At 41.5% G+C, this 20880-nt stretch overlaps 4 protein-coding genes across 6 annotated transcripts; 2 read left to right on the top strand and 2 right to left on the bottom strand.

Moving 5' to 3' along the window:
- Nucleotides 1-701: 701 nt before the first annotated feature.
- On the top strand, nt 702-7046 carry LOC311009837 (coiled-coil domain-containing protein 149-like). 2 transcript variants are annotated; one of them, XM_084004254.1, is made up of 13 exons: nt 702-922; nt 2256-2417; nt 2565-2603; nt 2735-2842; nt 3048-3164; nt 4295-4467; nt 4667-4739; nt 4882-4966; nt 5097-5244; nt 5345-5421; nt 5535-5570; nt 5738-5794; nt 5879-7046. In XM_084004254.1, exons 1-13 carry the CDS (start codon nt 872-874, stop codon nt 6400-6402), a joined length of 1650 nt encoding a protein of 549 aa, XP_083860380.1. In that variant the 5' UTR covers nt 702-871; the 3' UTR covers nt 6403-7046. The 2 variants fall into 2 exon arrangements, with proteins under 2 accessions (XP_083860380.1, XP_083860381.1); XM_084004255.1 differs by lacking the exon at nt 5535-5570 and having other exon boundaries at nt 703-922.
- Nucleotides 7047-7194: 148 nt separating this feature from the next.
- Nucleotides 7195-9295, bottom strand: LOC311009978 (extracellular superoxide dismutase [Cu-Zn]-like). The gene is made up of 2 exons (XM_084004459.1): nt 9004-9295; nt 7195-8554 (listed from the first exon to the last, which is right to left on the bottom strand). The coding sequence occupies exons 1-2, from the start codon at nt 9015-9017 to the stop codon at nt 7906-7908; spliced, it is 663 nt and encodes a 220-aa protein (XP_083860585.1). The 5' UTR covers nt 9018-9295; the 3' UTR covers nt 7195-7905.
- Nucleotides 9296-9602: 307 nt separating this feature from the next.
- On the top strand, nt 9603-17283 carry LOC311009812 (ATP-dependent RNA helicase DHX15). Its single transcript, XM_084004224.1, has 14 exons — nt 9603-9760; nt 10989-11331; nt 11437-11630; nt 11732-11891; nt 12194-12412; nt 12516-12683; nt 12792-12878; nt 13071-13220; nt 13319-13427; nt 13521-13712; nt 14966-15088; nt 15578-15768; nt 15914-16083; nt 16848-17283. The coding sequence occupies exons 1-14, from the start codon at nt 9699-9701 to the stop codon at nt 16963-16965; spliced, it is 2286 nt and encodes a 761-aa protein (XP_083860350.1). The 5' UTR covers nt 9603-9698; the 3' UTR covers nt 16966-17283.
- A 706-nt stretch (nt 17284-17989) lies between these two features.
- Nucleotides 17990-20623, bottom strand: LOC311009867 (solute carrier family 22 member 7-like). 2 transcript variants are annotated; one of them, XM_084004298.1, is made up of 9 exons: nt 20127-20623; nt 19917-20020; nt 19690-19844; nt 19419-19587; nt 19154-19277; nt 18953-19062; nt 18641-18855; nt 18415-18523; nt 17990-18302 (listed from the first exon to the last, which is right to left on the bottom strand). In XM_084004298.1, exons 1-9 carry the CDS (start codon nt 20505-20507, stop codon nt 18089-18091), a joined length of 1581 nt encoding a protein of 526 aa, XP_083860424.1. In that variant the 5' UTR covers nt 20508-20623; the 3' UTR covers nt 17990-18088. The 2 variants fall into 2 exon arrangements, with proteins under 2 accessions (XP_083860424.1, XP_083860425.1); XM_084004299.1 differs by having other exon boundaries at nt 18090-18325.
- Between the last annotated feature and the right edge of the window lie 257 nt (nt 20624-20880).

Below are 20880 nucleotides of genomic sequence, written 5' to 3'. Positions count from 1 at the left end.
TGGCCGCTGTGAATTCACTTATAAAACCAGCTATAAAAGCTGTGTTCCAATTCACATATGATTTATTTATTCTTGCAGTATGTACGGTACTGGTACTGAGACACCATAATTATTGCTCATATATCTGCTGTGCATTGTGGGTCAGAAGAACCAGAAAAGCACGCTGGCTTGCATTCTGCAAAACACGACTGGATGCAGCAGGATATCCTGGTATTTTTGGCACGCTGTGTTTGTCGTACGGTGTTGGGACATAATAAATCTTTTCTGGCATACAAAGTAGTATGGGTACTTGATTTACAGATTTATTTAGAGGTGTTCATAAATGAAGTTTCATGAATATATGTATGTATTTGAAACATCTGGTTTAGATATAAGTCAGTCAAGAGCAATTAATTTTTAAATGTGAATTTTACAACTTGGCTAATAAGTATGAATGATATTTTATCCTGCTGTTTTTAATTGTTACTTAATTGTTTATTATAGACCTTGACACAGCCTAAAAAGCACATATTTGTATGTATGTATTCATATGATTGCCAAGTTCATGTTATATTTAATTTCAAGTAAGCTTAATGACTATTAATACTAATTTAGGTCGCCATACAGACAAAGCACCGCTATGAGCGCATAGTGCGTGACTATTGCGTATAATTCCCATATTTACGAGGGTTCCCAAAGGCATCTCCACGCTTCTTCGCTGACGTCGAGAACGGGCGGAAGTGATGCAGCTCCTGTTCCTCGACTAGTTAATCCGTCTCGATGATGCAAATTGTCTCGAAATCTGCTCACAACATGGAGCTGCTTGTTTGAAGCTCGCCTTGCGTCACAGCTACCGTTCTTCTTGCTTCCCTTCCCCGCAGCGCGGAGCGAGATGGATCCGTCCAGGAGGAGCGAGAGCGACTGGCAGGGGCTGGTCAACGAGGTGAGACTGGAAGGACGCAGAGAGAGCAGCGTGGATATAAACACAGTCCCGAACCCCCGACGCGTGTTAGTTTGTGCACCACCAAACTGTCCCGTTAGTGGTGAATTGGCGTGTTTAGGTGTCTCCTGTTTGCGCCGACAGACAGTCAAAGAGTGTTGTTTGGATTAAACCGAGTAAAGAGGATTAAACTGATGTGGTCCTGTAGATCAGGAAGTAGATGTTTTCCCCTTCAGCTGCAGAGCCCGGCGCTGTCATACAATAGGAGGAGATGTACAGTAAAACTATATGCACCAGACTGCAGTTGCATTTGCTTTTCCCTGATAATCTGCCACAATCAATACGTGTTTCAGGCCGAAGACCCAGTTTTATATGATATTACATATCATATAAAACTGTGTTCCTTATTAAACCGGGCCAATAATAATGTGTAGTGCAGCCTATAGTGCCAGATATAACAGTACGTTGTAATGATGTATGTATACAATGCTAAGCCATTAAAATAATAATTGTTGACAGATTCATATTTTAATTATATATTGGCATCTCTACATCACAATTTCTCAACATAATATTAAACACAAAGAAAGATTTATATTTGCTTAATATAGGTTGTATTCATGTTAATTGTGTATTTTTGGACATATTTACATTTTTGGAAGATGAAAAGTCTGGGATCAAATAATTTCGGGGACCCCCTGCAGTAACTCTGTGGACCCCCCTAGGGGTCCCGGACCCCCTGTTGAGATCTCTGGTTTAGATGACAACTCGTAATGATTTCATGTCCATGTTTTATATGGATCCAGTATAATGTACAGCAAATATTACTTGTTATGGCAGACATTACTGTTCTATTTTTGTTATCGTGAATCTTGATGCACAACTTTATTGCATGCATTTCGACCAGAATTATTCTAAAATGCCACTTTAACAAGTAAGGGTCTCCAACAATAAAGAGATTAGTCAAACAACAAAAAATTCATTGATGATGATCCTGATAATTGACTTCAAAATTTAATTTATTTATCGAGCAAAAATGCCAAATGTGAGGATCTACTGCTTCTCTCTGTTTAACATGATTGCAAATTGAATATCTTTGGGTTCTGCAAAATTGTGTTCCACTTTTTTCCCCCTCAGCTGACAAAGGCAGGGTTCACCTGGACAGGTCGCCGGTCCGTCATAGAGCTCAAAAAAATTCAAATATTCATAATTTGACAATTTGTCTCATGCGGTTATTATGATCTACATTTTTTCCTAAATTGGCCACACTGCTTCCTTATCTTCTTTAATAAACATTTCCAGTACTTTATTCTCTCTCTTTTGTTCATACATGCAGTTCCTCATTTGCAAACGGAAGTTGGACAGTAAGAAAGAAGCACTTCTGATCCTGTCGAAGGAGCTGGACACCTGCCAGCAGGAGAGGGATCAGTACAAGCTGATGGCCAACCAGCTCCGTGAGCGGCACCAAGGACTCAAGAAGAAGTACAGAGAGCTCATTGTAAGCTGAACTAGTCGTACCAGTCGTAAACATGCATCATGAGCATCGCAATAGGCAGAAAACGAAGAATAAATATTTAGATTGTCCCCTATTTAATGAGAGATGTTGCATTTAATGACAGTTCCCTTTGTTTTTTATAACTAATAGGATGGCGATCCCTCCCTGCCTCCTGAGAAAAGGAATCAAGTAAGTGATTTTACCCTGAAGCATTATTTACACTAAATTCTTGTTCTGAACAGCTTTAAATGTCGTTTGTGGATATATTCATGTAACGGCTGAATGGAGCTCATGTGACCTCACATCTGTGTCTTCTTCAGGTGAATTTAGCCCAGTTACTGAGAGAATCCAGAGAAAAAGGCAGTCTACTTGCTGATGAGGTGAAGGAGCTGAAACAACGACTGGTGGAAGCTCAAGGTGATAATAAGGTACGACATACTGCGTGCTATATCCTGCAAATTGCCATCAAATTAAGATTATTTATTTGTTTTTGGTCTGGAATATATCCCCAACCTTTTCCAGCCCTGAGTCAGTTTGATTTGTGCTCAAATTGATTTAAATGAGTTAATTGAGGGGAATAAAGCAGAAGAATGACAACTGTGTGGAAACATTTGGGTCTCTCTGTCCCAACAGCTTCTACGAATGACCATCACCAAACAGAGGCTGGGAGACGACGAGGTCGGCGCTCGACACTTTCCTGCTCACGAACGAGAAGATCTGGTCAAACAGTTGGAAAGAGCTGGAGAACAGGTGAGAAGAGAGGCTCACTGCCTGCTACAAGTCAGGCTGTTCAGGTGACTTTCAGTTAATGTAGTTAACAGCATCGTGACATTCGACAACATCCTGTCAAATCAGGAAGACTTGGAAGTAGGTAAACCATGTTAGTGACCACATGTACATAAAGTGGTGGAGCAAGTACTCGGGGCCTACACTGTAAAAAACAAACAAACAAGAAATGCAAGAAGTGCATTGAAAATGTTACTTCAGTAAAAGTGTGCAAATATAATCAGAGAAATACTAGAAAATTATTAGAAGTAAAAGCACAAAACAAAAAAGAAAACACTCAAAATTATTCAAAATAAATTGTAATAATTAAACATATTTTTGTATGAAAATGACTTAAATAATTATGAAAATAGTTGTCAATTAATTTTCAGTCAGTCTATTAATTTTTTGAGCTGTACTTGTTAAAGCTTCAATAAGGAACTTTCATTTTGTGTTGATTTTATTGGCCCCCTGTGGACAAAAGCGGTACTGTTTCCGAGCACCGGATTCCCTTTAGAAAACCTCTCATTTTACTGCAGGGTCTGGTTCCTGGTTCTGGTTCTCCAGTGCCTCCCTTCCCTTCAGTGGGCCCAGCAATAAGGCCGTGGACTTATCACCGATGACGAGCGCCAAGAATAACTATATAGAAACAAGTTTTCTTATCAAACTTTAAGTTAGTATGAGTGTTGGTGACCTGAGAGTTGTGTTCTTGCCTTGAATGAGTCATGAGTGTAGCCGATACATTTGTTCCTTATTGTTACAGTAGTAACTTCAATCACTTTAATGTAGCTGTTATTACACAGAGAATATATCTAGGAACTGCCATTATTCAATGACTTCCACATTAACATTTAAGAGCTGATATTTATATATATATAGATATAAGTACAGGATGCCCTCTGTACACAGACACATCATAATATATGTACAATGTACTGCTGTGATCAATCCAAAGGAGATGTGATTATAATGGAAAATTATATAATAAGTACATTTTCTGGAGAAAGAAAAAAGAAACGGGGAAACGGATGCCATAGATGAAATATTCTGCTATATCATCAGTAAATGAAATGGGAGTTTCTGCACTCACACGTGTGTGTTTTGTGTCGCTATAGACGGAGGTTTTGGAGCACAGCGTGAAGTCGCTCACAGACGAGCTTCAGGACGTTCGAGCGGAGCGCGACGTGTTTCAGCAGAAGGCTCATCGGCTCAACGTGGAAATGAACCACATTGTGGGCAACGAGGAGATTCGCATTTTAGACATAGACGCACTTTGCATGGAGAACAGGTTTGTTACCCCTTTGTCAAATTTATTGTATCGGTGCCTCACTGTTAGAAATATAGGTTCTGTGAAAAATTGTACATCAGATATTTGATTTGATGTGTATTCAGCTGTAAAATAAGTCTTCTTTGCCAGTGATTGATGATAGAACTGATGAGGTTTTACTTAATTTAATGATGGGCTTCTGATCTATATAATCTCTCAGGTATCTGCATGAACGGTTCTGTCAACTTCAGGAAGAAATCAACTCGCTCAAAACAAATCTGGTGAAGTACAAGGTAAGCTATGTGTTTTTATATGCTTTTGAATATTTAAAAGAAATTCTAAATTCTAAGAAGAAGAAAAAAATGCACTTGTAGGTTTCTTTTCTCTCAGAAATGCAACCCTTTCATGCTCATTAATGCTTATCACTGATTTCAGAGTGCCCTGGACTCCAGGAAAACCTCTAAAATCTGTGGGAAACCCAACAGTAGTGCTCTGACTGGGGTTCTCTCTGCTAAACAAGGTCAGGAGGATATTATGAGCTGACTTCAGTGTGTACAATGTCACACTTTTACACAAGCTATGAAGAAAAAAATGCTTTTACAAACCCCTCCTTTGCACTCTTTGCTCAGACTGTGACTAACTGTTTGCAGTGAAAGAATTGTTGCTGTCTGAAGAGAACGGCTGCAGTTTGCCGGTGACTCCTCAGTCCATCTCAGACCTCAAGTCCCTCGCCACAGCTCTGCTGGAAACCATCCACGAGAAGAACATGGTCATCCAGCACCAGCGCCAAATCACCAAGTACGCAATCTCACACGTCACCGTCTCCCTGTGTGCACTTTAACCCGGACGCCAGATAGCAAAAAAAAAAAACGTCTGCTTTTTTTTTTTTTATCATTAGGATTCTTGGAAGTCGAGTAGCAGAGCTGGAGAAGAAACTAAAAACATTAGAAATGTCTGGTTTATGGAGCCTGCCAGGTGAAAATTATCTTCATACTCTGTTTCATTGAAGCTTGTGTTGCACTTCCTGTTTACAATAATTTCCTCTTCCTTATCCTTTCTTCTGTCCTTCTGCTTCTTGCTCGCTGGAGGCCTGACTTATAATGTGTCTCTGGGAATATATGGAAGTATGTTCCTGTCACTTCCTCTACTTTTTAACCTTTAACCCTTACTCCTCATATCCACACAAATCACGTGTTCCTATCCAATCCAACCCTTTAAAGTCGTGACATACAGGTGATTGAATTTACCACTTTTCTGAAGGCCTACTTTGAATAATGTTCTGTTATAATAGGAGAAAAAGACATCATCATCCTGAATCCCGAGTCAACGGAGCCTCCTGGACAGGAAGGTGAATATTCAACGTGACTTATTCAGTCCACGCCGTCGCTCTGTGTGTCGGAGATCATATTTCTCACCGTTTCTATTCTTACAGGTGATGAAGGGTCTGAAAGGATAGCCGTTGATCCGCTGAGCTCCGCGGGAGTCCAAGTCCAAGAGAGTGAACCACCAGCTGTGTCAGGCGCTCGGGAGGAGCTTCCTGAGGAGACGGCGTCCGGCGAGGAGACATACCAGCTGAACCAGTCAGCTGAGGAAGAGCCATTCAGTCCTCAGACAGAAACGCTAGAATGCGTTGAGCGTCACGACAGCGGCCAATCACAGCTCATAACTTTAACGGGTCAGCGGTCAAAAGAAGAGGAGTGTGGGAGTGATTCCTCTCCCACGCACCATCTGCTGCGAACTTTAGAGAACTCTGCCCCCGCCGGGGGAGGAGAGGACGAGTCGGACGAATGCACCGAACGGGTTGAAACCGCGGACACGGAGTGTGTTCTAACGGAGGGAAACATCCACAATTGCACAATAATCACTGCTGCCGCTGCATATTCTGAGGAGGAGCAGGAGGACGCCCGGTCAGAGCAGGACGCGGAGCTTCCAAGTGGGACGGATGTTCGTTTTTAAATCAGGAAATGTGAAGTCTTCCATGAGCTGCTCACATGTTGCACAACGTGAGGAGAAAATCCACAGATAAGGACGTGTATATGATACCACTTTACTTTTTTATTTCATGAAAAAAACGTGGAGCACATGAGTTGATATGATTGGTACATGAGTGGTTGATAATGGATGATTATGTCTGTTGCAACAAAAAACAATTCTTTAAACACAACATGAGCACTCCGTTCTAATTAATATAATGCAATCAAAGGAGTAAGAGTGACTCATGACTCCAAAATGTGTGCTTGTCACTTGAGTCTTATGAATACACGGCCCAACGAATGTGGGAACATAACGCCCATATGGGATCGTTGAACAGTAATGCTGCTTTAACAGCCTCCCCCTCTACTGGGATTATTTTCCACAGCATTGTGGAACAAATGATGGCAGAGATTTCAGGAGCAATAGTGAGGTTGGGCAAAGAAAACCTGACTCACAGTCATGTTAGCCCAAAAAGGCACTGGATGCGCTTAAAGTCATTCGAGCTCTTCCACACCATTGTGTTTAAGGCTGAAAATGAACTGATTTATGCTGATTTCAAAAGTAGCAATATAGCACGACATATGTGTGCTTATTATGATTTTTGACATAATTTCAGTCTTCAATAATTTAATTTAGTCATGGGAATTCATGCTCTGATTCAGGTTTTACACAGAAATTATTTATTCTTTATCTTTCTACCTCTACACGCACTTCCCTACCACATCTTATTGATCACTGTGTCAACAAATAGACATTCAGCTGTTGTGAACAATGTTTAAGTTAAGCAGCAGCTTTATTTTTATTTATTTACTTTGTAGTACAAACATTTCTGTATGTTGTGTTAAATTTGACAATGTGTAACATGTAGCTTCTTTTGCTAAAACACCCATCAAAACACAATATGATCAAAGCTCCATAAAATGCTGCATGACAACACACTACTTATTGATTATAGATAATTGCATTTACTTATGTTCCTCTTAATTCCTTTAGCTATCTTCAACGCTAATATTTGATGATAAACACCTTATTAAGTAGACACTTATAGAAATAGTCTGTAACACAATGAAGCCACAACATGTAAATCACCAGCACTGATGTCGTGTTTTTGTGGTTTAAAAAATCTTGTTAACACATCAGATAGAAATCACATAGTCATATGTGTGCAAAATGGATTTAATTCTGCAAAATAAATGATTTTTGTCGACTGGTTTGACGTTGGAAAACATGTTTTAAGTATTGAATTAAAATATGAGCCCTGAATATTAATGGTGAAATGAAAAGTACAGAATATCTGAATTATTATGTTTTATTCTTAGTATAATCTTAGTTGAAGTCTGACTTTCACCGTGTTTGATTAGCCACATTGAATATTTTGGAGAAACAGGGTTGATTTGATTGAGTCATTGATTTCATGGTATCAGACAAGGAACACAATGACGGAGTGAATAAAAGCAAAACCTGTAAGTTGACCTACAGTACAGGTCATTGCTGTAAGACCATTCTCCTCCGCCACCTATTGTAAAGCTTCGAGTGCATATTCCAGAGGTCGGGGGAGGACATCCCAATAATGCAGCAGCCAAGCCTCCGGCCTGCGTTTCCGCTCAGCAGGCTCCCAGCGTCTCCACCGCCTCCTAGGTCATCTTTCTTTTCATGGACCACCACTGCTCTCCCCATCACAGACAGCTCTCTAAACAGCGTAGCCTCAGATCCGATCATTGCACTGATTTTTCCTTCCTGGGGCTCAAAGTTCCCAAAGTCTCCAGGGTGGTTGGGGTGATGCACACCGTGTGGGTTGTAGTGGCCGCCGGTGGAGTCGCACCCCTGGCTCAGGTCCCCGTACTGATGGATGTGCACCGCTCTGGGCTCGGCATCACCCTCTGTGGGGAAGCCGTTGAGCCGAAGAAGGACATTGAGCTCTCCCTGAGGATAATCTTGCTTAAACAGCACCTGACCGTGCACTTTGGGCAGGCCGTCAGGTAGCGAGGCGCTGGGTCTGATTTTGCAGGCTGCATACAGAGTACCATTGTACTGCGAAACTTCTGGTGGAGCCAAAGTGTCGCTGTCGGCTGAGTCACATTGTTGACAGCCTGCCAGGAGAATCAACAGGGCAGCTCCCAATATTCTCATCACCCTGAAAGATATTAAGATGGATAGGATTGCATGAAAAGAGCCATCATGTGTAAAAGTAAAAAGTACTAACACTACATGATAGAAAATACTTTGGTCAAAGGCATGCATAGAGATATAAGAAAAAAGTACTTAGGCAACAAAGTAGGCCTACTTTTTTAGACCATATAGGCTACACACACACACACACACACACACACACACACACACACACACACACACACACACTTAGTAACTTTCATCCACTGTAAATGTAGTTTAGCAAAAAAAGTATCCTAAAAGTATAAAGTAGTACCTACAGACAAATGCAGATGATGGTTACTTTTCAACTCTGATTGCCTCGCTGTTGCCACAAAGGCTGGATAATAACCTGCTGCGTATCACACTTCTTTGCATGTTTATTAACATAAATGCACGACACTGTAACCTCCATTGGAAACAAAGTCCACTTACCCGTGTAGACGCATGGTCCGGTATGAACGCACTGCTGCAAAACCCAAAACTCGGTCACATAAACCGTTTATTGTTGATCGTCCGACGAGTTATTATGCAAAATGTTTCAGTCTTTTATAATCGTGTCAGCGGGCGTTTTTCGCCGAGGATGGGGCGGGGATTTAAGACGCACGCAGGCAGGCTGGCGTTTACTTTTCGTTGTTTTCAGCTGAGCATGTTTCCAAAGCCTAAAATATGTAGATAATCGAATCGTGCTGCTGTTGTTGGGACAGAAACCCCTCCTCCTGAGACAATTTAAAACAAACTCCTCCTCTTGAAGCAACACAAAACATTTAACAATAATTTCGGTTCCCTGAAGAATATTTGACATAACTGGTTTGATTTCTATACTAACATGTCAGTGAACGTTGTGGTATAGTGATGCAAAAAATCCTATACAGTTTCAATTAATTCATCACATTGCCTGGAGCTCGGCAGTCCATGCCTGCCTGCTGCGAGAGTTGTGTGAACTTGTAGTGCCAGTTCACACTCCAGACCAGCAGGTGGCGGTAACGCGGTAACGTACACTGTAAAAAAAACTAATTTCAACAGAAGAAAACACAAGCACAGGAATCTGGACCTGTTAGCTCCATATTGCCCGGTAGTATATTGTCGGTGTTAATAGATTAAATTAAAGCAAAACACATTTCCTAAAGATGTCTAAAAGACACCGTTTGGATTTGGGTGAAGACTACACCACCAAGAAGAGGTCTGAGGGGTACGTGAAGCTTCAACGTGACCATGTCTGCTTTATCCAGTTAGGTAGCTTACTGTTAGCTGACAACTTGGCTAATAGCCACCATGAATGTAGTATAAGAACCGAGATAATATAACCGTAGCTATTCATTTTGTAGCTCTGGCATTTCCCACTGCATAACGGCGGCTGAATGTTCCCATGCCGTAGGGTTATAAATACATGTAGCGGTTAGCTACATGGTGTTAGTAGATGTAGGTTAGCTTCTGATGACGGCTTTAGCTGTCTGACGTTACCTTCACCATTGAGGCACGTGTATGTGTGGCTAACGTTCACTTAGCGAGTTGCTAACAATCTTGGCTAGCTAGATTACATTACGTTAGCTGGCTATGCTTAGCTACCAAGCAAAATGCTGTTTTGTTGTTGTTTTTTTCGAATACTAATCTACTGTTAGACATTATCACCTCAAACAAATCACATTCTTAACGATGGCCTAGTGTTTTTGTTCACCGAACCTAATGTGTCATTATAGTCAGCTTGGCTCAGTAAGTCGTTTTCCAGTTTGGTTGGGTGATGTTACAACAAGGTGGCGGTTATAATGTTTTAAAGAGGTAAATGATCAAGAGAGTTTGCTACGGCTTATGACCCATGAGTGAACAAATGCTAAGTGGTGTAACTTTCCTAAGGGATACATAGATTTCCAACAGGGAGCACTGCTAAGCCAATTTGTCACCTGTCAAATGTGTCACCCTACATGGGTCACAATTCAAGGAAATTCAACCCAAATTTAATGGACATTTCGCTTTGTTGTCATTGCACAATATTTTTAAGACACACTGATTGCAATTTTCTTCAGGTCTTTTAAAAGTATGACTTGCAGATTCTGTTTTTTTTCCATTCCAATTGCATTCAAATAACTATAATAGACAGCATGAAAAAAATGTAAATGTTATTTTACCACCATTACAAAATATAGTTTGTAGTGTCCTGAAGTCAGTGTTTAAAAGGACATAATTACCTCTCATATCTATTTTATATTGCTATGAAAACTTCTCCTTCATACAACTCTACTTATTGACTCCTATATTTTGTATGTATCAGCCTTTTTTTGTATGTGTAATCCTGGGAATCCTACTTCCCGGGATTAAACTCTATTTGACAGCATAATAAGCAGCTAATCACAAATGATCATCATATGGATTTCTTTTACATTCAAACTATTTAAAATGATGCCCTGTTCTGATGTTGATAGGAGAGAAAGGGAACGTGACAGAGACCGTGAGGACCGCCCCAGGGACAGGGACCGAGACAGGGACCGGGACAGGGATCGAGACCGAGACAGAGACCCAAAGCCTGCTAGTGTCCCGTCTAACAGCACGGTGCCCATGCCTTGCTTGGCACCCATCAAGCAGTTGGCTATGCAACAGCAAATCAACCCCTTTACCAACCTGCCCCATACACCGCGCTTCTACGAGATCCTGAAGAAGAGGTTACAGCTTCCAGTGTGGGAGTACAAGGAAAACTTCAGCGATATCATCACACGTCATCAGAGCTTTGTCCTTGTTGGAGAAACTGGCTCTGGGAAGACAACACAGGTCTGAAATAAATCAGCCAGTACTTTATGTGCTGGACACTATACATGTGGTTTCCTCTTAAATTATGTTATCTTAATTAATTGTCATTTTGGCATCGATCTCTAGATCCCACAGTGGTGCGTGGATATGGTGAGGGGCTTACCTGGGCCTAAGCGGGCGGTAGCCTGTACTCAGCCCAGGAGGGTGGCGGCTATGAGCGTGGCTCAAAGGGTGGCCGATGAAATGGACGTCATGCTTGGACAGGAAGTCGGCTACTCTATTCGATTTGAGGACTGCAGCTCTGCTAAAACTATTCTCAAGTAAGTGATTGAGGTCTTCTTAAGCAGAAAAACATATTTTAATAGGCATGTTTTAATCCAGAACATCTTAATCTGACAACGCATGTCTGTAATTTCTTTAGGTACATGACAGATGGTATGTTATTAAGAGAGGCTATGAATGACCCACTGCTGGAGCGATATGGGGTGATCATTCTGGATGAGGCCCACGAGCGAACTCTGGCTACAGATATCCTGATGGGCGTACTCAAGGAGGTGGTCCGTCAAAGACCAGATTTAAAGGTACCAGTTCATATTTTAATAACAGTCATAAATTACTCGTTCGCCTTTATACTGGTATTAGTTACAATTTGCTCCTACAGGGCACTTTACTAAATAGGTAGGCCAAAAAGAAAATGCATCATCGTGCAAAACACACACATATGCAGTCAAATAAATCTCCCAAGGATTCACATCACTGTTCTACTTTTCCTTTCCTTAATGGAATCAAACCAACCTAAACATTCAGGCACAAACACATTGGTGCTTCAATATAAAAACAAATATCAAGCAGAAAAACAGCATGTTTTTTCCTTCATGCACAGGTCATCGTCATGAGTGCCACGCTAGATGCCGGGAAGTTCCAGGTGTACTTTGACAACTGTCCTCTCCTGACTATTCCCGGGCGTACACACCCTGTCGAGATTTTTTACACTCCCGAACCAGAGCGAGACTACCTTGAGGCAGCGATCCGCACTGTCATCCAAATTCACATGTGTGAGGAAGAAGAAGGTGACTGTCTCCTCTTTCTCACCGGTCAAGAGGTAAGACTCATGGCACCTGCAGTACTGGTCCAGCGGAATTGTCGTTGGAGCCCCATTCTTCTGTTTCCTCAACGCACAAAGTTGATTCAAAATTTTCCTTCAGGAAATTGATGAGGCCTGCAAACGGATAAAGCGTGAAGTAGATGACCTTGGACCTGAGGTCGGAGACATCAAAATCATTCCACTGTATTCCACATTGCCACCACAGCAGCAGCAAAGGATCTTTGAGCCTCCTCCTCCAAGAAAGCCCAATGGTGCTATAGGAAGAAAGGTAGATTTTAACTGATAGAATAGATACGATTGAAATTATGCGTTTTACTCCGTGGATGGCTTTACTTTATGTGTTGATTTTGATAATAGTCTGTTGCTTCATCCACAGGTTGTTGTTTCCACCAATATTGCCGAGACCTCTCTGACAATTGATGGTGTGGTGTTTGTCATCGATCCTGGATTTGCCAAGCAAAAGGTGGGTTAAGTCTTACTCGCGTCACTGGATTTTTATTGCATTTAATCATGTTTGTTACATGGTGCCACATCAAAAATATGGATGAACCTGTTAAACCAAAACAGTAAAATACAGTTTGTTCTATGAGGGGCTAGTGGTCCCGTTTACAGGGTCAACTTTTTCATTTAAACATGCTTTCTAATGTGTGTCCAGGTTTACAACCCCCGTATCAGAGTAGAGTCTCTGCTTGTCACAGCCATCAGTAAAGCTTCTGCCCAGCAGAGGGCGGGAAGAGCCGGCAGAACACGGCCAGGGAAAACTTTCCGACTCTATACAGAGAAGGCCTACAAAACGGAGATGCAGGTAAGGGAAAGTTACAAACATGTTTTCCCTTTTTTTTGGTGTTGGTTTTTGTTGTTTATTAACATTGTGAACACCCCCCTCCCCCTGCCCCACTCCAGGATAACACATACCCTGAGATTCTTCGATCCAACTTGGGATCTGTTGTGCTGCAGCTGAAAAAGCTCGGTATTGATGACCTTGTGCACTTTGATTTCATGGATCCACCAGGTTGGTAGTCTGCATTATGCATTTTAAAACATTTATTCATTCTCACTTGGGCATAACTCTTGACGTTTCTGTCCGTCTCTTCCTTTTCTGCAGCTCCTGAGACACTGATGAGGGCCCTTGAGCTGCTGAATTACCTGGCAGCTCTCAATGATGACGGTGACCTGACGGAGCTGGGCTCCATGATGGCAGAGTTCCCTTTGGACCCCCAGCTGGCTAAGATGGTCATTGCCAGCTGCGAGTTTAACTGCTCTAATGAGATCCTTTCCATTACTGCCATGCTGTCAGGTAATGCCCAGGACTGGGCTGACATCTCCCTTGCCTTCTGTAGGCCAAGTCTACTGGGGTCAAACATACTACTACTCACTGGTAGTCCCACCTAGAATTTAGTTTGGCAAACACTATTTGAAACATTTGTAAATTAAAGTAGGGCTATTAATCATACATAATTGTATATTTAATTTTGCATTCCTGAAGTTTTTAATTCCCATGAAAGTATTGATGTGGTATCTCAAGCACTTCAGTCAACGCCTTGTGCAGCATGCACAGATATGACCGTGTTAAAATGGAGAAGCAGATGCCCTTAGCAGGACTTAAAGGAAAAAATTAAGATGTCATAAAAAGTTAATATTAAGCAGCACCAAAAGGTTTTTGAATTTAGTTTTGAGTCTTTAATTAAACCAGATTGTACAGTATATGAAGCCACCCTCTGAATTGTAGTCACATTCAGATGTGAGAAAGTGGCAAATATTAGATAAATGCACACCGGGAGGTGCAGACCAGAGTTTTGAACAAAGATTTGCATTATTCCTTACAAATACTGTGTAGAGATAACGTATAATCATTATTATTTCATTATTATCCCAACATAATCTGCACAACCTTTTTATCATAGCCATGTAACCTCAATATCAACTTGCATGTCATTAAGAAACATTTTTAATCCACAAATTATCTTTTGGTTGTAATGTGTTTCATTCTGGACAGCATCACTTCAATTTTAAAGCTTTACTTAAACTTTGAACTCATTTTTAATTAGATATTTAAGTTAGAATAGTGAGCAAGCTTTTTCCACAAATGTTTCATCAAACAAGTGGATAGGGCAGGCACCACTAAAATGTCTTCATATTCATCGTGTGTATCTGCATGTTCTCTTCATTTGAATTGTATCTATATTGTTATGTATAGTTATTATACGCAGTCTCTCAACAGCCTAAGCATTATGTCTCAATACAAAAAAGTACCATTTCTGAACCTTGAAAAGTTAAAGCATTGCTGGTGTCCCTAACACTTTGTAGTTGTGTGAAACTCTTGTTTTACAGATGTGGTTAAATGACCCCCTCTCTACGAGCTAATAGCCATTACAGTTGGGAATGACCATGAGAACAGACTGCACCCCCCCTTTGATAGAGCTTGTGGTCCTGCCCTGTCCCAACGCAGTGTCGAGTGCCCTAGCATCATAGGCTTTGCTCCATTTTTCTGTGAATATTTGACTCATCCCTATGGGCGGCTTTGTTGGGGCCCATACCAACCTTGTTTAGTCCCACAGTGTTTTGTCCGCCCCACGGAGGCTAAGAAGGCAGCAGACGAGTCCAAGATGAGGTTTGCTCACATCGACGGAGACCACTTGACGCTGCTCAACGTCTACCACGCCTTCAAACAAAGTGAGCATCCGTCTTAAAGATCCCATTCATGTGTTTCAAGACTTGAATTATTAAAGATGCACGGACCGATCGGCTGCCAGGTTTCAACTGATCGGCCAAACAGTCATATTTTTAAAAAAAATGGCCAATTTTATTTATATACTTGTATTTATACCACATGATGGTTTGGCTAGACAGCAATGTTGCAGCCGTTCACAACTGTCCAACATTATCCATGGAGGAACAATCTTAAAACATTTGGAACAACTAACTTAATCGGACACCTTTTCTAGTGTTTTGGGGAGAAACTTGAATAAATACTATAGTAGTTGTCTGAAGGAGAGTTTTTAACAATATAAAGTTTTTACATTGCACACAGTCATTTAAATCCATTGTTTGAGAAATATTGATGAGTGCAGCTCAACATGTGTTGCTTCTGATACTTGCCTGTTTAAAGTCTGAAGACCTGACGCTTAACCAAATGTCCTATTCTTGTTATCCCTATTCTAGACCACGAGGCTAATCAGTGGTGCTATGACAACTTTGTCAACTACCGTTCACTGATGTCTGCTGACAACGTGAGGCAACAGCTGTCCAGGATCATGGACCGCTTCAACCTGCCCCGTCGGAGCACAGAGTTCACCAGCAGAGATTATTATACCAACATCCGCCGAGCGCTCTGCACAGGCTTCTTCATGCAGGTGAACGCAGATTAGCAAATGTTTTAGTTCTTTGTAACTCGATGCTGATGTAACTGTAACAGGATATAACTGAAGTTTGTCGGGCGGATGTTTGTAGAGGTCTACATGTATCTGTTAATCAATAATTGCCTTTGTTATCCTCCAGGTGGCTCATTTGGAGCGCACAGGTCATTACCTCACAGTCAAAGACAACCAAGTGGTCCAACTGCACCCATCTACAGTTCTGGACCACAAGCCCGAGTGGGTTCTCTACAACGAATTCGTCCTCACCACCAAAAACTACATCCGCACTTGCACAGACATCAAACCAGAGTGGTATGTATGCAGGGATTTAACATTTCAGGAACACAGGCTCATTTAACTATTAAAGCTAAGAATCTCTGTCTAACTGTGTGTTTGTGGGTCTGTCTTGAGAACCATTCTTCAAATCTACGTCACACTTGGTGGGTATATAGCTGGGGACCCAAGGACGTGCATTGTCCAATTCTGTTGGACACATGAGTCGTACAGTAAACTTTGAATAAACAACCCAACAGCGCTCTGTGCAGCCGTGGGGCAGGGCTTTAGTCAACCACATTATGTTGTCTGCAGTGGGCCTTTTAAGGGCTGCGGCTCACTGACTGCAGTTGACTTTTGCTGCTGGATAGACTGAACTTCTTCCCTGAAGCACGAGTGATGGGCTGTTTGCTCCATGCAGGCCCTCCAGGAAGAGCGCCCCCTCTGTCATTGCAACTCAAATTGTGTATGTTTTTGTGATACTAACTTATAACATTACCAGTGGCAAAAACTTCAACTAATTAAATCCATCGTCTACTTAATGAGTGTGTCAAAACAAGCGACTAATATGCCTATTTTGGAAATGAGCCGGACTTGGGTGTGTTTTAATGCCAAGTGTTAAGTTGTTTATATGAGGGGTTCTCAAGAAGGCTGCAAGCAGCAATACCACAGGCCTAGACCTATTCTGAACAGACATGGTTTGCACAGGGACTATATTAGTAGTGATAAATGCATATAATTGAGCTGTGATGGTACATTATCTCTTGACAGACACATTCATGGCTTTCTTTCTTCTGTTACAGGCTCGTGAAAATCGCTCCCCAGTACTATGAAATGAGTAATTTCCCACAATGTGAAGCAAAAAGACAACTGGAGCGAATCGTTGCCAAACTAGAGAGCAAAGAGTATTCCCAGTACTGAACAATAGCCAAGGAGTATCCTGGAAACCAACTGGGTACTAAAAGTTTTAGATCTTTCTGTATCATTGTATCTTAATGTTTCAAATTTGGCATTTCGATTTTTATATTTTGTTTTGTTTCTTTTTCCCCATCAATGTTAATTCTGTAACTAAGTGTATTGTCAGATGAAATATCAGCAGCAAATATTAGACCTGGCTATATCAATTTTCAAAAGGAGTATCATGTCAATTAGATGTGGTTGACTTTCCTTCAGGGGATTGCTAAGTCAAAAAAAGATGTGTGCTTGCTTTGTTTCTTTAATAAATAAGCTTTGACTTAATTGCTGTGTACATATTATTTAGTAAAGCCTGTTAATGGAAAAGTAAGGTTCCTTGTGGAGTTTTTTTTTTTTTTTTTTGCTTGTTTGGATTTGGTAGTTTTAAATTGGCTTGATTTCATTTAAAAATAACACGTTTTCATGCTGGTTTATGATGAATTAATACACTGGGGTGATACCACCACTGTTGCACAATACTTTTCCATTCTGCTCAGTGTATTAATGCATATTGTTTTTTTTGTTTTTTTTTTAAATGCAACAATTTATTACAGTTCAACAAAATGTTTGTTTTACCTATCATAGAGTTTAGATTATGATTCACTGTATGGATAAAATAGTGATGTGTATTCTGGTGTGAGTTTTCAGGAAACAAAATAGGGGTCCAAAGCTCATTTTAATCAAATTTGTTGAATCAAAAATGTACATCTTCAATATCATTCACCTTATAACAGTGGTTCCCAACCTGAGGGTCTGAGGGATCCATGATAAAAACTAATGATGAGAAGATTTTTTAAACACTTTTTTTAGATTTAAAAACCTGAAATGAATCATTCTGAGAAGGGAACTACTCACAGTAACTTGTGCGAGGGCCACACATGGTTAAGAGTCTTGAGCCAAAAAAGGTTGGTAACCGCAGCCTTACACCACCTTAAGTAGTTTTTAAATTGGCAGCAATAGTACTACTACTAATTTAAGTGTAAAAAAAAATACTTTCAATAAAAATAAACCCTGAAGGTAATGGACCAAACATCACTTTTTTAACTAAAAATAACTGCTTAACTGAATTAGCAGTGATGTTGGTGACCGTTCACGATCGCTGCTCTTCAATGTCCTCTATGGTCTCTGGCAGGCAGCGGTTGCGTGTCTCTGACAGCGTCCTCGCTACGATCGCCCCCAGTACAGCTGCAGAGCACAAGACGACCTGGGGCAGCTCCTTCCACACCTCGTCCAGTAACACGATCAAAGGAGCCACGGCGACACCGAGACGAGCCATGAATGAGTTGTAACCCATACCGTTCTGCCTGAAACAAAACCAAACAGGAGACTAAATGTAGGGCTCTTAATGATGACTTAATTCCCTATGGGTAGATCCATTCAATGCCCTGCAGTGTTGCCATAGCTCTGTATAGTTACCTTACTACAGTGGGATAGAGCTCAGAACTGTAGAGCACAATAGTTGCAAAGGATGCTGAAGAAAACCCTTTTCCAATCACTGCCACCACTGTTCTGGCAGTAGACATATCTGAAAACCACATGGTTGGGTTTAACGTCGATATCAGAAACGTCACATTTTAAAACGAACAATATAACAGGAACTTTAGATGTAGGTGTAGGTCTGTGGACATCAACGAACGCTTACCTTTAGGTAGGACGATGTTGACTCCCAGGCAGATGCCAACCATCAGCAGGCTTCCCGACTCAGTGCGTCGCCGGCCTATCTTATCCAGTAAGTAATAAACTGCGATTTTGGCTGGGACTTCAATTAAAGCGTAGGTAAATTGAGTGAGGTAGATATTGAGCCCGAAGCCTGTGATGTTGAAGCTGATGCCGTAAAATGCAGTCGCCACGCAAAACCTAGAGGAAGAGAGAGTGGAGACTCATCAAAACGAATTGACAGATTGTTTAGATGAAAACCAAACCATTGAGCACAATGCCGTTTGGGAATACAGACCACACTAAACCAGTAGTTAGTGCCAGTTTCCTCATCTTGGGGGTTCGTATCAGATCGAGGTACGAATAGTTCCGATCTCTTTTCTCGGTCACAACAATAGTGGAGAGTGTCTGAAAGAATACAAAGCAGCATTCATCTCTATTTCTAAGGATTGATAACTATAATCATGTATAAAATGACTCAACCCTGGAATATGTTTACCTTGGTTTCAAGTCTGTCAGTTGAGTCCTCTGTCCGGTTCATCTTGGCACATTGTTTCAAATACATCTCCGCTTGCTCCAGCTTTCCATTGGTAATGAGCCACCTTGCCGACTCTGGCATCCACCTAATGTTGACGTGAGACTTTTTTTGTTACCACTGATATATTACATGATTTTATTGTGTGTTTACATTAATAACAAAAGCCTCGGGGGTTTATGGTAGAGGCCTTCTGTTTGACCAGAAGGTCAGACCTTTTCGGTCGTACCTCCAGGTGATGATGGCCACGATTAGAGGTGAGCTGACACTGACAATTAGCCACCGCCAATCAGTCACAAAGTAAGCAATGGCTGCGAATACTGCGTTCCCAAACGTCCAGGATAAACTGTCGATCACTCCCACCAGTTTCCTGTGCTCGATGTCCACCCACTCCACACCTGCAAACAACAAAACACCTCATCGCTTTGCAAAGGATCCGAATTCAGTGTGTTATGTTTAACAGCTTTGGACGATAAATTCAAATGTATTATTATTATTACTGAGGCCGGTTGAGACAATGATGATGCCGGTGATGCAAAACCCAGTTAAAAACCTCAGCACTGCAAACATGGTGTAGGATGTAGAAAAAGCACTCGCTACAGCGATGAACAACGCAGACACGTACGACACCAGCAGCATGATCCTTCGGCCGAACCTGCGGAGAGTCCGGACGTTTTAGTTGATTGTTTGAATCCAAGTTATACGTCAAGTAGCCACACTGTGATACCTGTCACTTAGACTCCCAAAGGTCACGGCTCCAAACATCACTCCAATAAAGAAGATGGTAGCAGTTGCTTTGTTTTTCCCTCTTCTATCACACACCAGGTCCCACTTGGACAAGGAAATACAAAATGACACGATGACTTATCTCGAAATAGATGGGCATGATGGTGAGCGAGTGCATTTGATTTCTGTTTTACAATGAAATGAAGGTCACCTCTGAGGTCAGAGTAGACTTGAAGGTGGTGTTATCGTACACCCATCCGTTCTGGCAAGGCACCGTAGGCAGTTCGGTCATGTTGGAAGCGTTGAGCAGCAGAAGGTGCTGAGGCTCCGCGAACATCCGACAGGAGTTTGGAGTCCCATCCGCCTGCATTGGAATACTTACAGCCAGCCTCTCCGCCTCGGATAAATTCCTAAAAACAGCCCCGTCATCCAGAGAGCTGACGTCACAGTGGTGAGAGGGGACAGCCGCTATGAAGTTGTTTAGCATGAAGTGGCAGGGCAATGTGAAGCGACAGATGAAGTTGATCGCGATGATCATTTTCTGAAAACGTCCAAATCCATTAATATCAGCTAAAATGTTCTCAAACTTCATTTTGGCCTCCGACTGCAAAATCCTTTGAAACTGAGAGAAGAATAAGAAATCCTCATACGCTCATGCCTGCACACAGAGAGACGTAGACAGCACACCCTCTTAGACCTGGACAGGACAACCTTCAACCCAGGGCTGCCGGCCTGGCAAATCTTTTACCCTAGTTAACCACTAAAGTAACTTGATATGTCTGGACATTTTCGGTAATAGTTAACCCTTGTGTGGTGTTCATATTTCTGTTACACAACCAATGTTCACGGGTCTGGTGCACCCCCCCACATTATTAGCTCTTAAAAATACTTAACAGAAGTTATCTCAATTACAACCAGATAGCTAATATGGTCAATATTTGACATTTACCTCTGTTAGATCACAT

Source organism: Eutrigla gurnardus (assembly GCF_963514095.1).
Source record: "Eutrigla gurnardus genome assembly, chromosome: 3".
Taxonomy (NCBI): Eukaryota; Metazoa; Chordata; class Actinopteri; order Perciformes; family Triglidae; genus Eutrigla; species Eutrigla gurnardus.
Note: the sequence above shows the minus strand (reverse complement) of the source record. Positions and strands in the feature narration are given on the sequence as shown.

Excerpts from the sequence above, each read along its gene's own strand:
- LOC311009812 (XM_084004224.1), top strand. The coding sequence starts at position 9,699 with ATGTCTAAAAGACACCGTTTGGATTTGGGTGAAGACTACACCACCAAG. Across the intron at positions 12,413-12,515 it reads TCTTTCTCACCGGTCAAGAG|GAAATTGATGAGGCCTGCAA; the intron begins GTAAGACTCATG and ends ATTTTCCTTCAG. Across the intron at positions 12,879-13,070 it reads CTGGATTTGCCAAGCAAAAG|GTTTACAACCCCCGTATCAG; the intron begins GTGGGTTAAGTC and ends ATGTGTGTCCAG.
- LOC311009837 (XM_084004254.1), top strand. The coding sequence starts at position 872 with ATGGATCCGTCCAGGAGGAGCGAGAGCGACTGGCAGGGGCTGGTCAAC. Across the intron at positions 2,418-2,564 it reads AGAAGTACAGAGAGCTCATT|GATGGCGATCCCTCCCTGCC; the intron begins GTAAGCTGAACT and ends TATAACTAATAG. Across the intron at positions 5,571-5,737 it reads GTCTCTGGGAATATATGGAA|GAGAAAAAGACATCATCATC; the intron begins GTATGTTCCTGT and ends CTGTTATAATAG.
- LOC311009867 (XM_084004298.1), bottom strand. The coding sequence starts at position 20,507 with ATGAAGTTTGAGAACATTTTAGCTGATATTAATGGATTTGGACGTTTT. Across the intron at positions 19,588-19,689 it reads CATTGTCTCAACCGGCCTCA|GTGTGGAGTGGGTGGACATC; the intron begins GTAATAATAATA and ends TGTTGTTTGCAG. Across the intron at positions 19,278-19,418 it reads GTGGCCATCATCACCTGGAG|GTGGATGCCAGAGTCGGCAA; the intron begins GTACGACCGAAA and ends CGTCAACATTAG.